This window comes from Octopus bimaculoides, chromosome 25, assembly GCF_046866305.1.
Source record: "Octopus bimaculoides isolate indiv1 chromosome 25, ASM4686630v1, whole genome shotgun sequence".
Classification (NCBI taxonomy): Eukaryota; Metazoa; Mollusca; class Cephalopoda; order Octopoda; family Octopodidae; genus Octopus; species Octopus bimaculoides.
The window spans coordinates 2,053,726-2,072,187 of record NC_142952.1 but is presented as its reverse complement, the minus strand read 5'-3'; the positions used below and the strand labels follow the sequence as shown (position 1 = coordinate 2,072,187).

The 18,462-nt window shown below is 35.0% G+C and overlaps 1 protein-coding gene across 5 annotated transcripts in view; it reads left to right on the top strand.

The window, feature by feature from the left end:
• Window positions 1–17,733, top strand: part of LOC106883394 (serine/threonine-protein phosphatase 6 regulatory subunit 3) — a 55,783-nt gene extending 38,050 nt beyond the window's left edge. For 2 of the 5 annotated variants that reach the window (XM_014934387.3, XM_014934386.3), the window contains exons 11-29: window positions 150–279; window positions 702–860; window positions 951–1,076; window positions 1,650–1,714; window positions 2,148–2,266; window positions 2,661–2,746; window positions 3,449–3,538; window positions 4,564–4,581; window positions 7,949–8,043; window positions 8,307–8,367; window positions 8,896–9,029; window positions 9,187–9,317; window positions 9,748–9,880; window positions 10,259–10,332; window positions 10,702–10,789; window positions 11,119–11,268; window positions 13,030–13,071; window positions 15,289–15,603; window positions 16,246–16,488. In XM_014934387.3, coding sequence (XP_014789873.1) covers window positions 150–279; window positions 702–860; window positions 951–1,076; window positions 1,650–1,714; window positions 2,148–2,266; window positions 2,661–2,746; window positions 3,449–3,538; window positions 4,564–4,581; window positions 7,949–8,043; window positions 8,307–8,367; window positions 8,896–9,029; window positions 9,187–9,317; window positions 9,748–9,880; window positions 10,259–10,332; window positions 10,702–10,789; window positions 11,119–11,268; window positions 13,030–13,071; window positions 15,289–15,603; window positions 16,246–16,318 — 2,089 coding nt within the window. In that variant the 3' untranslated portion in view covers window positions 16,319–16,488. Of the gene's footprint in view, window positions 1–149; window positions 280–701; window positions 861–950; window positions 1,077–1,649; window positions 1,715–2,147; window positions 2,267–2,660; window positions 2,747–3,448; window positions 3,539–4,563; window positions 4,582–7,948; window positions 8,044–8,306; window positions 8,368–8,895; window positions 9,030–9,186; window positions 9,318–9,747; window positions 9,881–10,258; window positions 10,333–10,701; window positions 10,790–11,118; window positions 11,269–13,029; window positions 13,072–15,288; window positions 15,604–16,245 lie in introns of all 5 variants that reach the window. The other 3 variants (XM_014934388.3, XM_014934389.3, XM_089341816.1) reach the window with 3 other exon arrangements.
• The last annotated feature ends 729 nt before the right edge of the window (window positions 17,734–18,462 follow it).

Genomic DNA, 18,462 nt, shown 5'->3' with positions numbered 1-18,462 from the left:
GTGAGGTTAATCTGTTTGTAGATGCATGTTTTTTTAGTTTTTTTTTGGTTTTGTTTTAGGATATGATGTGAATTTTTGAAGCTGCTGTTTTTACAGTTTTTTGTGACTTTTGAAAATACTTAATTGTGTTCTTTTGTCTTTCCTTGTAGATATGAAGGAGAAGTGGACCAGAGATCTAGTTTAGAAATTGAAAATCTAACACAAGGTGTCAACCATGTTCTGTATGCTATAACTCCCAGAATAAAGGACTTCCATTCACTTTTATTAAATCCACCTAAGGTGAGGGTCACTTAAAGCTTGTTAGCTTCTGCCCCTGTCATGAACAGTTTTTACCATCTGTTGGATTGATATACCATGTTGTGTCCTTGAGCAAGACACTTTATTTTACATTACTCCAGTCCATTCAGCTGGCAAAAATGAGTTGTACCTGTAATTCAAAGGGCCAGTCTTGTCACACTCTGTGTTACACTGAATTTCCCTGAGAACTACATTAAGGGTACACATGTCTGTGGTGTACTCAGCCTCTTGCATGTTAATTTCACAAGCAGGCTGCTCTTTTGATTGGATCAACTGGAACACTTTTTGTCATAACCAACAGAGTGATAAGAAGAAGAAATGTGTGTGTGTGTTTAGCCAATATAAAATTACTCTTGTTGATGATCTGGTGATGTTCTATATAATTTCCCTTTTTTCCTTTTCAGCCCCGGTACTGTGCTATGCCAACCACTATTGGTATACTTGAACCACCTCTGGGAAATACTAGGTTACAAATAACAAAATTGATCACTGCTTTAATTCAGACCAATTCTCATGAGGTCAATGTAGAATTGGCAAATTCTGGGACCATTGGTGTAATGTTGGTAAGTAACATTTTACCTGTGCGATTGCATCTCCTCCCTTCTCTTTCTCAGCATCTGTTTTTTCTTAGATTTTATCATTTCTTCTTTCAGGATTTATATTTCAAATATATATGGAACAATTTCTTACATAGTCAAGTAGAGCAATGCATATATTTAATACTTAACAACTCACCTACAGAAATTGATAACAGAAAGGAACATCCTCTTTTAGAACAAGTAAGTAGATTTTTTAATTGTTTTAAAGATAATCCACATTGTTGAATTTTAGCTTCTTTTTTTTTTTTGCACTTTGTAAAACATTGAAATATCCAGTGCCAGAAGTTTTGACAAGCTGACATCATATCATGGCCTTGTAGGTAGAGTCCAGTTAGAAATTTCTTCAGGTCAAATAACCCCTCTCACTCAAAAGGTCCTTGAATAAGGGTTGTCTAAAGATGATGACCAAAACACCCATGTTTCCAGGAACCCCCAAAAATGTTCCATTTCTATTGAATTATCATCCTAATAATAATGATGATGACGGTTTCAAATTTTGGCACAAGGACAGCAATTTCAGGGTGGGGGACTCAGAATGTGAAAACTGACGGCTGCTAAGCATTTTGCCCTGAATTTCGGCACAAGGCCTAACAATTTTGAAGGGTGTTCAGCTGGTATTTTATTTCATCAACTCCATAAGGATTTTATTATTTATAATCACTGTTCTATTAATTAGTAAGCTAATCAAATAATAAAAAACCTTGCCAGTTCTGTATGAAATCATAATTTACTCTTCTTTTGTTTTATATTCAGATATTTATTAAATGTAATTTGATGCAGAGAATTCTAGATTCATGGGAAGAGAATGACCAATACGAGTAAGTGACCTTCGAATGTTTTCTTGTTTTACATTTTGCTTTTTTGTTGTTATAATGTTTGCATAAAACATGGCAAGCTGGTTGAATCGGTAGTGCATCGGACAAAATGCTTGGTGACATTTCTTCTGGGTCTTTATGTTCTGTGTTCAAATCCAACCAATAAATAAACTCCATCCAACTCCTGCAGTCATGGAAAAGTGGGCATTAGATGATGATTTTGAATATTATATGGAATAAGTGATACAAATATTTGGCTTCACAGAAGATATACATTAAGTTTAGGTGCATGAAACTGTGTTATGTCATAGACTCTTTCCAAATCAGAGCAGCATGGAAAATGACACGAAATGAGAGAAAAATAAAAAATGAAAATGTTGAAATCTCAAAATGATAAATGTTATTTTTATTTATTTTATTTTTTTTTTTTTTGCAGACATCGTATTGGAGGCAGACGTCGAGGATATATGGGACATTTAACTAAAATAGCAAATCACATTACTGAATGTATAGAAAAAGGAGAAAACAGCGAATTAATTAAAGAATACTTAAAAGGTAAGGGCTTTTATTGACTTTTCTACTGCCTGAGCCTACTGAGTCCCTGCGTTCTGACTTACAAATCTAAAGAGCAAGATCAGATTGTATGGGCTGCTTCTCACTTTAAAATTGGTAAATGTAGGCAGGAAGAAAAGTGCTGCAGCATCAAAGACTGGATTGCAGAGCCACTTGTGGCTTTCCCCCATAATCTTCAGACAGGCAGAAATTGCCATCATCGTGTGTGTAATTTTTTTTACTGTTGTGTTTTTTGAACTGTCTGGAAATTCTCTTTCTCGTTCACACATTTGTACAATTATATGGAATATTTGTATAATTATGCAAACGGTTGCACAAACAAATACAAACTTCCACAATTATATGTACATAGTAAAGAATGCTATTTGTATTTCAGAGATTCCAGAAGAATATAGAAATAAATGGACGACTTTTGTTTCTTCGACACTTGCTGAGACCAACAAACAAAATACAATTGAATTGGTATGTATTAGTAACTCAATCTTGTGTATATGGTTTAAATGTATTTAGGTGTGTGTTAGGCTCAACTTGAGGATGATGTAGAAGACACTTGTCCAAGAACCCTGAGTTTCATTGCTAAGAGACAAACTTCATTACCATTCAGACTTGAATGCACTCATACCCAGGTATGTGTAAATAAAGATTAAAAAACAAAACAAAGAAACAATATACAGGGTGTCCATAAATTACCTTTACAATAGATACAATAAAATTGTAGAAGTTGTAAAGATTATTTATGGACACCCTGTACATCAGATTTGTTGTTGGTAGTGTTCTGGTTAGCAAGAACCAAGTCTGTTGGACTTTACTGTCTTAAGTCCTCGAATTCACAGGTACCTGGTTTCCATGGCACATAGATGACCGAAATCACAACATTTTCCTCCAAATGGGATGCCAGTTCACTGCAGGGTTACTCATTTACAGCTGAGTGGACTGAGGCAACATGAAAGGAAGTGTTTTACTAAAGAGCACAAGGGATTGAAACCACAATCTTGTGATTGTGAGTACCAAACATTAGCCACTGGGCCACACATGTTTGCCGTTTAGGTTAGGAAATGAGTAATTTAGTAATTTGCATACAAATGATATTATAGAAGCGTGCATATATGTAAAAGAATTGGTTACTTTCAAGTACTTATGTATGTGTGTGTGTGTGATTTGTAGGTTCAAGGTCATCCTCTCCATTCAAGTAGTGAAGATGATGACACTGACTTCAGAGATTTGCCTTTTAACCAAGATGCTGTAATGCAACAAGTAAGTCACCTCTTTCTGCTTTTTTCCGTTTCCTTTTAGACCCAAATATTCCAAGTAGTTACGCTTTGCATCTCTTTGCTTTCAACTTCTGTGTAAACTAAGTGCTGTACTGGATTAAGTATTGGGGTTGGTATGAACGACTAAAAACGCTTGAAGCCCTTATCTCAATAGGGTCAGGGTCCAGATACTGAAACCTTCATGGCTAATTTATGGGGAGTAAATTTCCTGGGGTTTTTTTTTTTTTAATTATTAAGGTAAAAATCCCTACTTTACTGTATGAGGGTACACCTTTGTAATTCATGTGAAGCCTTGATAACGAGACACGAGCACTTTCACACACACGTAATGGACTTTTAAATTTTACCTACCAAATCTTCTCACAAAGCTTTGGTCAGCCTGAGGCTGTAGCTGGAAACTCTTTGCCCAAAGTGCCCTGCAATGGGATTGAACCTAAAACCACTTAGATGGGAAACAAGCTAATTAACCCCACAGGCATGCCTCAAGCAACTACTTTTTTTTTTTTCTACCTTATTTAACTGTTTCTTGTTTGTATTACAGTTTATTCAATATTTCATATTGTATTAAAACTGTTATGTATTATATTCTCAAGTAAGTAATGTTTTAATGCATATATTTTGTACAGAAAATTTTTAGAGAAATGTTGATCAACTTCTCCAACTGCTTTAAATCTTATCCATTAGAGGTGTTTCGTTGTGAATGTCTTAAAAAATCTGCTTTGTAGTTAGCTTATTCTGTTACTCAGGTTTATGGAATTGTGAAGGAAATTCACAGGCTTTGAAGAACTACATGCAGTGAATGGATGGTTGGCTCTGCTAAGTGTCAGGCTTTAATACTTTGCTGTATTTATGTGTTTATGTCTAGAATTCAGTTCTGCTCAGAGTCAGCATTGCCTTTCTACCTAAGACAGAAATCCTAATTATTATAATTATTCTCACCTTAGTTTTCTCACCTGTCTTCTAACGACTTTCTTCTGATGCTTGTCATCGACATTGCTTTTTTTTCAGAAACCCAACTATTCTCAAGTAAGTAGTGGACACTTGTCTCACCACGTTAATGGTCTTGCTGCCCTCAGATCTGTCTAATGTCATGTTATTATTGCTGGTAAAGTGGAGGGCAGGCTATATTATAAATTATCCTAGTCTCATAGCTTGTACTTTCCACATGATTCTCAACCATCATCACTCATGTCACTGTGTGTTCACTTACTTCCAAACCTCCTCCCCCCTCCCTCATTTTTTCCATCTTCAGTTGTTGCACTAGTTACTGTTTTCGTTTGACTGATTTTAGTGTTTAGTAAATGGGGTAAATCTGTGTTGTCCACACAGTCCTGTGCACATGAAGGTTTATAAACAGGTCTGTATATGAAAATATATTTCGTTCTTTGCAGCATATTACTCTTATTGAGACATATTTAGACAGACCCCAGGATAATTATATATATGATTGCATATATATATATACACACACACACACATATATATGCATATATAAAGAAAACAAGATGACAAAGGTATAAACAATTATGAACTTCATTAGCTTATAGCTGTTTCTGCTATAAGATGCAGTGGACTCAGGTTAGTGCCTGAGTAACACCTTATAGCTTCAGCAGAGCCTCTAAATATATATATATATATATATATATATATTTAATATAATGAAGGCACATAGCTTAGTGGTTAGAGTATTCAGCTCACGGTGGTAAGGCTGTGAATTCAATACCCAATAATGTGTTGTGTCCTTGAGCAAGGCACTCTATTTCACATTGCTCCAGTCTACTGAACTGGGAAAATGAGTAGTGCTGTACCTGTACTTCAAAGGGCCAGCCTTGTCACACCGAATCTCTCTCTGATACAACATACTACATACTAGATACAAGGGGCACATGTGTCTGTGGAGTGCTCAGCCACTTGCATGTTAATTTCACGAGCAGGCTGTTCCGTTGATCGGATCAACTGGAACCCCCCTCGTTGTCGTAAGCGACGGAGTGTCAGTTATACAATGAATAAGGTAGCAAGCTGGTGGAGTCGTGTGTTGGATGAAGTGCTCAGCAGTATTCCTTGAGGTTCTAAGTTCAAATACTGCCAAGGCCGACTTTGCCTTTCACCCTTTCGGGGTCGATAAAATAAAAATACCAGTCTAGTACTGGGGTCAGTGTAATCAGTCCTTCATTTAAATTACTGGTCTTAGGTACTAATTAGAAAGAATTGTTATAAGGCCAAGTATTTTGGCAAACCAAGGGGCAAGAACTGTGCTACCTGTTTTGAGTTTATATAGCTTCTTCCCAGCAGATTCGTTTGATATGGTGATTGTATCATGGAAGTTACTGGTAATGAAAATTTATTGTATTGTTGATATAGTTCTGAAAATAATGAGATATGGAATGTCTTGCAGTATAATTATTAAACTGTATATCTGTGTAAAAGTTTGTTCAATGTTGATGACATTAATATATTCACAATATAGTTTAGATTTTGCTGTCAAATACTTTATAATGCCAAATCATTTTGGCAAGCCAGGATGTAACAGCTCAACCATCAGTTTTAGTGATATCTTCAACATCAGCTTGAAATATAGTGACCATCTGCGGAATGTAGTATAGAGTTGTATTTGAGGTTTTATGATTTATGCTGTTATTTTACGAGACTAAATACATTTTTATTTTTTTAAATAACCAACTTAATGTCATTGCATCATCGAAAGGCAATTTACTGTGGTATTTATCTAGAGATAACATCTCTTATGGACATGCTGTGTTTAAAAACATTATAGTGGAGGGGAACATAAATCACCCCAGCAGTGGCGAATGGGAACACCAGGTGCATTTTGGCCTTGTTGGGTCTTATCAATGGCATGTACTCACATTCAATGACATGCTTAGAGGAGATTTGTCACATCCAATATCTAGGAAACAATGAATAAACATTCACTAGTATTGCGTTCTTGTTAGCCACTATTGGAGCAATTTTCATATCTCTGGATGAATACTGCAGTAAATTGCCTTTCAACATGGTATATATACAAACTGGAATATATTTCAGATCTGTGCGACATGGGCTTGCATTAAAAAAGAAAAAAAAAACTGCCATAAAACCAATTCGGCTCATAGTTTATGTAGGTCTTGTATAGGTCTTTATATTTGCTGGCATTTTCAGCCGATTTGCAATCATAGATGGGTTGTGCTGTTTTTTTTTTTTATTTAAAAAAGAGAGAGAGAGAGAGAGAGAAATAGAGATTGCTTGTTTTATTGAGAAAGGGGAAATAAGATAAAAATGTTATCAGACCAGAGCATCATTTGGATCTTTTGGATGTATCATAACATTTATTGTAGCCAGGTGTTTATTTCGAAAACAAGACTGCATGACCTTGTTCCATCGGAATACAAATTGTTAGATAAAGAAGAAATATAGAAGATTGCTAAGCTAATGACATGGCCACAGTTTAAAATTTTGCTCTAGTCAAATATTAAGATGTACTCTTGAGACTATCAGTGTCATGTTACTAATAGAATGTTATACAACTATATATACGTTTTGTAATTTTAATTAGTCTGACCTTAAATGCATCTAGTGCTCACAAGTAACAGTATAACTTAGTGATAACATAGTTTTTTTAGTGTTATCTTTTTACCACAGCAGGTCTTATTGTTAATAAATTATTTAAATGTTTGACGTATTGTATCGAGATTTTTTAAGAACTGTTTTTTTTTTCTTCCATGTCTAGTTGACCTGCATGTATTTTGTCTCTTTTAATGTCTGACATGCACTATAAACTAGATATTTGAAAATAAATTTGTTCTTCTGAAAACGTTACATGTGTACATATATATGTGTGTACGTACATACATATATAAATGCATTCATATGTGTATATATATTTATATATACATGTGTTATATATATATATATATATATATATATATATAAATATATATATAAATATATATGTATATATATATATATATATAAATATATATATAAATATATATATATATATATACATATATATATATGTCATGTAATTTTCTTTTGTCTGCATGCATTTACATTTTAAGATGTATTATTTTGTATTTCTCTGATGTTCCTCTTAATCCACAATTACAATATTTTTTTTTTGTCATACTTTAAGCTGCATCAGTTACATCTGCTGTATTCTGTTTAAAACTTTGGATATCTTACAGTAATTTTAATTTTGAGAGTTTAGAAACTGCTTCTGTAATTTGCCTTATACAGGAAGTGCTTAAAGCATTAAATTGGATGAAATTAATTATCACTGACTGAAAATCATTGTCACTGGTTTCTATGAGTTTTGCTAAAATTGAGCTTTACTTCTCTAGATTAGTTTCTTCTATTTCATTCACCTTTTTTTCACATTTGTTTTTGCTATCAACAGGCCTTCTCTGATTACCAACTACAGATGACATCTAATTTCATTGATACATTTGGCTTCAATGAACATGATTTTGCTGACCAAGATGGCAAAATTGAGTGAGTGGTCATTCTCCGCCTTCTCTCTTGATATTTCTTTTTCTATTTTATTTGATGGCATGGAAGATACTTTTTCCTCCAAAATAATTTCTGTTTATATATGCAAAGTTGGGCTCATTTAATATTTTGTGTAAATTGTTATGGTCAAATAACAACTTTTATTACATCAATGTGCAGTATATAATCGTAGCTGAAATCGTCTTTTACTTGTGAATAAATTGTAGCAGCAATTCAGTGTTTGCTTCTTTCTTTGTTTCCTGCAGCACCACATTTAATGAGAAGATCTCAAGCATTGACTTCAATATAAGGGCTGATGAAGATAGTGTAAGTATAGACCTCCCCCCCTCTCTCTCTCACCAATTATCCCATGATTCTTTGCAATCCAATCCAAAGCACATCTAGACACAACATTCTCTCGTCATTTCATTCCATAAATAGAGTTGAGGTGGTTCTGAAATGTTACTGGACTAATGGTTTCTATGAGCATACAAGACTAATAAGAAAAGATGAAAAGTTCTTTAAAAAATCCAACTCAGACATAGTCATGTCTGTCACGCAACACTTTCAATCTATTCAGATATACAGCATGCCTTGGCTGTTTAACTCAGACACCTTTTGTTTTCTTTTCCTCGCCATCTTTTGTCCCTCCTCATCCATCCTTTCTGCAGAAGAGTATAGGCTTAAAATGCTAAAGACGTCTTCCATTTTTCCTGAGTGTCAGCTTAATACACTTTTTTGTTGTTCTTTTACTCCATCTTTGTGTGACTGTGTGATCATCATTAGCAAAGAAGGATAAAAAGTCACATGCATTATCTTGCTAATAGCTGCACCTGCACTTTCTATTGTTTGTAGGCCCCTAATGCCACCATGTTTGAACAAGCCTGTAATGAACGAATCCAGCAGTTTGATGACAATGATAGTGATGAAGAAATCTGGGAAAAAAAGGAAGTTATTCTCTTTGAAAATTCACCTGTCCAGCCAACTGGGTAAGCAGCTAGGTTACTTAATATCTCCTAGTCATGTGAGCCTCTCTCTCTCTTCTCTAATAATCTATACTTTTCCTTATTGGAATAGATGTCTTGTAGTTGTGAAACACTGCCCAGCCCTGTTCTCAATTTGTTTCTTTTCTCTCCATGGTTGTAGTATGTCAACCGACAGTCTTGGTTCTGATGATCAGGAAGAGGAAGAGGACAACACCGACAGTGATGAAGAATTAGACTCTCCAAAGTGCATTCTACAACAGCCTCAAGAGAAGATGGATGTCGATGTAGAAGGTCAGTTTTCTTTGATCCTTATTCTTCTAGGCTATGTATCAACAGAGAAAGATGCTATTGCTAAGCCCCTGTTCAAATTCACTTAAATATGTTCAGCATGCTGGTTGATGAGATTTCAAATTGTTTTGATCAGCTTGGTTGTACGTTGATCTTCTATTTCTTACTTGTTTCCATCATTGGACTGCAGCCGTGCTAACCCTAACCACTTCGAAGGCTTTAAGTTGAATAAATTGACCCCAGCGCTTATTTCTTAAGTCTGGTACCTGTTCTGTTGGTCTCTGTTACTGAATTGCAAAGTATTTCTGACTATTTTACATCAATAATTTCTCTACCAATTTTTCTGTTGTTGCATTTGATATTAACAAATTCAACTTACAAGGTTTCTGTCTTTGGAGTAAAATTGCTATAATTTTACTTTCTTCTCTTACAGCAATGGAAACGTCCCCTTGGGATACAGCACTTGTAGGAAGTGAGACTCCTGATCAAAAGTGGGCTAACTTTGATCTGAAAATGTCAGAAAATAACTGGGCTGACTTTTCTAGTTTTAATTCCTCTTTGGAGCGGTACGGACAAATTTGTTGCCTTCTTTGACCATGTTGCTGTAATACTTTGAATGGGTGTTCTAAAAATCTTCATCACTTTTTCTATCAAGCTACTCTTTAGAATCCAAATGTATGAACATCAAGAAATATATGTCTTTATTAATGACATAAATCCAACTGGGGTGGCCATATTTCACCTCTATTGCAAGACACATGTTTATGTCCGTCTAGCATAAAGCCACCGCCTTCAGTACTATACACCACTCAGCTGCCATGTAGTGGGATTGAACCCAAAGTGATGTGGTTGCAAAATGAACTTCTTAATCCACACAGCCATGTTTAAACCTGATATATTGACTAATTCCTGTCATCCAATAATGTAATTCTTTTGTTTTCCAGAATTCCTCGGAGTAGCTCTCCTATAGCTATGGATACTGGTGACACTGTGTCTAGTTCAGGCTGTGAAGATAAGAGTACGTATCTATTTATATATTGGAATAATTATTACCCCCACCTTAGCAAAGGTGGACGTATTCTTTTCAGTAGTGCTTGTTTTTTATGTGCTACCATTATTATTTACTTGAGAAAATTAGATTTGAATTTATTTAATCGTTCTTCTATTTCATTGTTGTATATTTGTCTGTCTGTTTTATAGTTTTATAACTCTGGTAACCGTTTGTTATGCTGTAAACCTGGCTGGTTGTCTTCCAGTCATGTGTGACTCCAGTAGCCATCCTACTTGTATATGTATAAACTCTACATGATGTATGTGTGTGTGTGTGTGTGTGTGAGAGAGAGAGAGAGAGACCATTATCATGATGTTCCAAAACTCTGTGTTTCAGATTCTCCAAAAAGTCCTCAAACCAGAACAGTTGAAACTGCTGCAAAAGATGAAAATGGAAAAAGTTCTAAAGAAGATGCACTTTGGAGGTACACATCCTTCTATTTCTTGTGTTTACTTTTATCCTTTGCAGTTTTTTTTTTTTTTTACTTTTACAGTTATTGGAGTGTGGCCATGCTGGGGCACCACCTTGAAGGAATTTAATCAAACGGACCCCGCTCCCTTTACTTAGGTTTTACGTCTGGTACTTATACTGTTGGGCCTTTTTGACAAACCACCAATTTAGATGGATGTAAACAAACCAAAATTGGATGCCAAGCTGGAGGTGTAGTTTCTGGTGATGTTGGTTGTAATGTTCCAGCATTGGTAATTTCATATTTGTATTTTAAAATGTTTTATTTTGTTTGTTTTTTAACAGTGGTGATACCAAAAAAAATGTTACCAATAAAGAATGGTCTACTAAAGATGACAGCAGTCAATCTGATAGCAACCAGTCAGCTAACTCAGACCCAATTGCTTCAAGTGACGACTCTGAGGCAGAAAAAGTAGTAAACTGTTCACAAGAAAGGTATAGTCATCTCCATCTTGTTGGAATAATGAGTAATGAGCTTATGAAAGTACAAATTGTGACTCCCTTCACTTCCCTCACCCATGTTCTGTGACGTATATTAGCACCTGAACCATTCCCTGCACTATTTAGACTGGTGTTGTTTTACATTCGACCTTGAGATCCAAATTTTAAACCACCTCAGTCCCCCTCTCTCTCTCTCTGTCTTTCACACACACACACACACACACACACACACACACACACACACACACACACACACACTCTATGTACCTATGTATGTACACTAGAGGTGGTGGAATAGCAAAGAGACCCTGTACCCAACACCAAGTCATATCAAACTCTGAGAAAAAGAAAACGAATTGCTCTAAATACTGCCCTCTGTGTGACAAGTCTTCTCACAATAATTATAGGTATCCTCGTTTATCATCATTAACGTCCCTTTTGCTTGCTTGCAAGGGTCAAACAGAATTTATTGAGGCAGATTTTCTATGACTGAATGAATACCTCCCTGTCACCAACCCTATTCTGCTTTCCAAGCAAGATAATATTTCCCCAGGGCCAGACATATTTTCCACAGAAGATTGGAAACTAAAACTACACTGCTTGTATGACAAGGATGCTCGTTTACAACCATTACACAATGTCAAGACAAAGGTACACACAAACATATACACCCACATGTATATGTGCACACATACATACACGACAGGTTTCTCTCAGCTTTCATCTACTTCATTCACTCACAAGGCTTTGGTTGGCCTAGGGCTATAATAGAGACATTCCAGTTGCAGCTTTTTATCATTTCAGACATACATTATTCAATGTGTCTTAGGATATAATTTGAGATTTCATTGCTGTTTTTTACCAGGCTACACAACCATGTAAATGTTTCCTTGTTGGATCATCAGATCATAGCAATTGTGAATGCAGGTAATTCTTGGGAGTTTGCTTTGCCTGAAAGAGAGCTTGAATGACCAAATGAAAAGAAAGGCTATCAGAGAAGTAGCTTCTATTCTGACATCAGCACTATGTTGGGTCTGTGGCCAAGATACAGGAACAACTGGCTCCATCAAGCAGTGGCAGCACTGTAAAATTAACAAATGTTTTGTTAGCTTACAATGCCAAATTCAACTGGTAAATCTAGAGATAGCAATGCAAGCCCACTTTGGTATATTCTTCTTTAGAATCGCTTTGTGAACATCACTTCTTCACCAAAACTCTTTGATGATGATCGCCTGCAAACCTGTCGTAGACTTTTGATAATAGTCTTCAGTTTTCTGTTTCTTTCATTAATTATTCTTCCTCTTATCCCCTGGACGTCTAAGGCTATCCATCTGACCAACATAGTCACTCAACACAATTCAAATGTTTTTAAAAATAGATATGTGTTTTTGCCACTTTTCCTTCTCCATTTTATCATTATTTTCCTTAATCGAGTAACTCTATCTAAGTGTCTGTTTGTCTTTAAGTCAAACCATAATTTATGCGCAAAGAATCTCCCTGTAATCACTTACTGATGAAAAGCTAGCGGCGTTCATTAACATTCTGTTGTAATCTATTGATGGATCTGGAGGTTTCCTATTTCAAAATCATTATGACAATCACCTCATTAGTTACTTACAAACATAACCCCAACATTCTGTGTCTAAGGAAATCTTTTGCTCATGATTGCAGTATTTCATTTCATTTAATTTTTTTTTTCCCTTCACTCAGCAATGAGTCAAGATAGCTTTTCTTTTTCTCTCCCTCTGAATAAAGGTTACATTTTGAAACTGATGAAGAGCTTTATCAGAATTTTAAGTGAGTTTTCCTCTTTGAAAGCTTTCGCTGACTGCACCGTTCTTTTAGGTGCAAACTGCTTCTCCTGCACTGCTTTCAGCTAGCACATTCTACCGGTTACAATCCAGATAGGACAACATTTCTGATTTGTTCATTTCTTTGTTTTCATTCTTTATTTGAAACTTGAATCAGATTTATACAAACATTATTTCCCCATGGATTTTAATGTCTTTTTAAAAATTGTTTTTTAACATGAGTCTAGTTCCTCTTCTATGACAATCTACACAAGTTTTTAGCTTCAAAGATGTAGCTTATATACTAATATGCTCTGTTGTAATGAATTTAGTTGTTCATTCTCAGACTTCTTAATTGTAATCTTTTGGAGCGATTTCTTCCCTAATGTGTATAGTTCCCTCTTGACTAACAAGTTACACCTGATACAACTGTTTTCTCTTCAGTTGTATCCAGCTCTGCTATTGGTAAGTCACTGCTAATAAGTTGGGTTTGAGTTCTATGGTGTATAGTGTGGGGTGAGCAGAAACTGTAACACAGTTTCAATCCCTGATTTCTTTGTATTGATAATATCTTTGAGAAATTCTTTAATATTGCATTTTTACTTACATCTCCCAAAATACAGAGCCTTTTGTGCCTTGTCAATTTGGTTTCAAGAAGAAAAGGAAAAAAAAAACACATTGAGGTTAATCTGACTGTAGTCAGTAAGTGCAAAGTGTTCTAAAATGCCTCTAATAGCTTTGGATTTGTGACACGATAATTTTAAATTTGAATAAAAAAAACGAATACACGACATTGATAAGGAATATAAAAACTTTCACAAAAAAATTATTTTTAAAATGAATATTTTGCTTTATGCATGTCAGTGTGCTTTTGATGTACAAATGTGCTGGTGAATGCATGTGGCAATGTTATGTTTTTCAATATCAATGTACAACCTCTTCATCATGTGTAAGTGTTTTTGTTTCTAATCATTTAAAATTGTTCTCTCTATATTCATCTGCAATGATAAACAAGTACTCCAAAAGTCACTCTCTCCATTTATCGTTGACCTTTGGCATATACCCGTAACTTTCCATTTCTTTATTTTCGGTAAGATTGCTTTTTTGCCTTGTTTGTTACCAATTGCTCACCTTCCTGCATTTTAGTGTTCGTTCTGAATCTATATTAAGTATGCATGACAAAGGCTCCTGCCATTTCTTTTTCTTTTCTACAACTTAAAACAGTTGTCTTCATGTATTTTCATCTAGACATATTTTACATTTGCTTTACATTTAAAATCTAACCTTTAACTATCACTACACTTCTCTTGGTGTAGATATTGACTGCTTTTGCATCATCATCATCATTTAACATCCTTCCCCCCCCCCCCTCATGCTGGCATGGGTTTCACATTTTGACAGGAACCGACAAGCCAGGGAGCTGTGCTCAGCTCCACTGTCTGCTTGGGTATGATTTCTTCAGCAGAATGCCTTTCCTAATGCCAACCACTTTACAGAGCAGACTGGGTGCTTTCTCTCTTTCTTTGTTGGGGAGGGGCACCAGCATTAATGAGGTCACCAAGCACTCATGAGTATTAAGTTTAAATCTTTAAAGTTTTACTTAATTTCCAATCTTAATCTCAGACAATGAAATAGTGAGAAGGTTAATAAAACGAGTTTTCGTACTTAGCTGAGCCAAAAAAAAACTAGAGTTGAGTTTGGGAAAGCTAGCACCCTCACCCCATGCAACAAATACAGCAATTTCGAGACCTTGATTACAATTGATAAATACTATATCTAGCACCGCTCTGCTTTTAAGGCAGTCTCAAAGAAAGCTTTGATTTTCTTCTTAAATTCTTGTATGAAATTCAAACTTGAAATCTGAACGATGCACATTTCAGCAAAATGTAAGAAAGTGTGACATATTTCTGTAGTTTGGTAAATGACTTCTCTTTCTTCTTAAAATATCAATATTTGTCAATGATTCTTAGAACCCTTTTTTGTAATTTAAACACAATTTCAAACAAACACAATGTAGCTATCAAAATTTTTCTGATAAAGTTTGTTTCTCTTCTGGCTTATTTTTTTCTTTCTCTTTTGATCCTGTCTTGATTCTGTATTTAATGGTTTGAAACCACTATCAGCATTACCTAACAAAGAAACAAACAAAAGCGACTAACATTGTTGTATCATTTAAAACAATTTTTTTCTCTTCAGATGATTTTTGTATGTTTTTCTATTTCAGTTTTCTGAGTTCAGCTGGTCTTATTAAACCAAGTAATTTTGAAGAGGCTTCGTCTTCTTCTACCACCGTTGTTCCCAGTGTATCTACAACAGAAAGTTCATCCTGTGTGTCTACAACAGAATGTTCCAGTGTTGCTACATCAGAATGTTCTGGTGTTGCTACAACAAGTGTCTCTACTGCCAGTAATGATAAAGACCCAGAAGGAATTAGTGAAGATAAATCCAAACCTAACGATGATTCTGTTGCCAAGTCCACCACTTCCAATACAGATGGCAACAGTGAATCTTCCAAATCTAATTTGATAGAAAATATCAGGTAATTAATTATGAACGGAATAAGTTTGCGTGGTGTTAGGAGAGACTCCTCATCAGACATCTCCTCAACCACTCTCACCCTCCCCCCATATGTAATAGGGGTTACCTATGTATCTCCTCTGTAGTGAGAGAAATATTTGATGGAAATTTATTTAGCTTAAACAGTAGCAAACTGGCAGAATTATTCCTTATTGCACCTGACAAAATGCTGTTCTTTACATTGAGAGTTCAAATTCTTGCAAGGTCAGCTTTGCCTTTCATCCTTTCGGGTGGGGGTGGGGTAGGGGAACAATAAAATAGGTACCCACTGATCAACAGAGTTGATGTAATCAACATTCCCCACCCCCCCTCAAAATTACTAGCCTTGTACCGAAATTAGAATTATTTAGCTTGACCCTTTAACATTCAGATTTCTTACTGAAATATATTGCTTATTCATTCACATTGTTTGGAATTAATTCTGCATTGTCTTTTAGCTCCAAGATTTCAATGATGTGATTGTATATTTTTAGAATGACATTGTAGGGTAGTTGTGAGAGGTTGGAGCCGGTCAGTTTTAGTATAAAACACAGTATATTGCGGCCAGTTATGGCCAGTATAATTGCTAACGGTTTAATCCTGTCTTGGTCTTTCTGTTTTGCAGGTCTCAAGCAATTGAAGCTATGGAAAAATATGAAAAGGCTATAACAGCATCAATGAAGAATGGACCCGTTTGAATTAGATATCATAGATCCTGTGTTGTCCAGGGCGGCAGCATAAACAACATTCTCAACATGCCTTAATAACAACTCCCTAATTGTCTGACTGCCCTGTCTAACACTTAGAAAGTCAGCATAGTGTTTGATTGCTAATTAACACTGCCTGCAAACAAACGTCTATAACAAAACATCTGTCTGGAGGAGCAGCATTTGCCTCAAAGGTTTATTACTTGATGGTCATCTTCCATCCAGCTGGCTCTTGACTTCAGTAATTGGTAGTATATTCGTTTTTGTCCCCTGTTCTTTTATTATTATAATAATGATAATTATTATTATTATAATTATTATAATCACACATTGCCCCCTCCCTCGCCCACCTTGCCCCTCCACCCCATGTCTTTCTTTGCCTATAACTATTTGATTTATTTTGGGGGAGTTTTGTTTTTTTCTTCTTCTTCCTTCAGTTAGTTCTCGGTGTCTGAACTTGTTTATTTGTCTTCATTCTGGTTATTTGCAACTCTCTTTTGGCCTTGTTTCCAGTCCAGCTTACAACTGTTGTCTGCTGGCACTCACCAAAGTAGATACTGTTGAACAGACACACACACACACTCTCTCTCTCTCTCATTTGTTAATAATTATTTTCATTTTATATTTTCTTGTGTCCCTTCCCCCTTAAAATATTGCAATCTATTGGACTTGAATAATGAACAGGAAGCATTATCTGTAGAAATGAGTTGCTTTTTTATATACATACATTATATATGTGTGTGTGTGTGTGTATGTATATATATGTATGTGTATATATATGTATATATATATATATGTATGTTTGTGTATATATATGTGTGTATGTGTACATATGTGTATATATATATGTGTGTGTATATATATATGTATGTATATAGATATGTATATATGTGTGTGTGTGTGTGTGTGTGTGTATATATATATATAATATATGTATATAAAATTCTATTGATGATGTTCTATTTGGTCAGAATTTTTATCTGTGCTCTTTTGTACGAGAAAGGTTTGTTAGATGAAATATGGACAATGAAATCTGTGTGAAATCCTTTTCTAACCATTACATGTCACAGTTGCACACAACAACTACTACAACAACAACAGGGTGAAATAAAATGTTAAAACCAAACTTCACCTATTTTTCCAACTCTGTATTTCTCTCCAAGAAGTGAAGTGTAAAAACATGGTATATTTTACTGGTGGGACTGAACAGTAATTGACTCAGATCTCCTGCATACTGCGAAGCCAGCCCCAGTATGCCGCCACAAGCGACTATAATCCAATTTGAAGAGCTGTCTGATCTAAATGACATTTCTGGTGCTTTTTTTTTTTTTTTTTTTTTTTTTTTTTTTTTCAGATACTATAATGATAATAAAAAGAAAAAGAGAAAAAAAATCAGGGAAAGTGAAGCCTTGTCTATTTTCTACATGTTTGGGGGTGAAACTAAGAAGATAGATGAGAATAATAAAAAATAAAAGAAGAAAAAAAAAACCCTCCCAATTTTTAAAACCTTTAGATTTTTGAAAATTTATTTTATTTTTATAATGAAAGAAGTGGTGATAGCTGTGATGAGTGTTGCATTGGTAATTAATGCTCTGATTGGGTTGTGGCTGTTTCTGTTTTTTATAAATGCTTTGAGTCAGCTAACTTCAGTTGATTATTTTTCTCTTTCTTTTTTTCTCTTTAACATTTTGCTTTTAATAACACTGATATAGTTTCACCATGTTTCATTTCCAATAACTCTCAGACAATTGAAATGGCCTTCCTTTTGATTAAAACGAAGCAGTTTGTGTCTAGATTCCGCGTCGTTTTCTTTTTTTTTTTTTTTTCTATTTTTTCAATCTTTGATTAGAATAATCTCATCTTTGCAAAAGTGTGTCACAATAAAGTATGATGCCAGTGTTTGGCTACTGTCCATCAAAACTGACCATTTGTCCATCTCTAGAACTAGTCCGTAATCTGCCTGTTTGTGCTCTTCGTACAGTTTCTTCAGTTTTGTATTGTCGTTATGAATACTTTATTTTTTATTAGATATGATAATAGGTACAACTTCCAGACTCCAGCTCTTCTCGCTCACCTCTTAGACACAAAGAGAGGGCAATTTGGCTTTAACCTGTATCTTACATGTTTTATTTTAT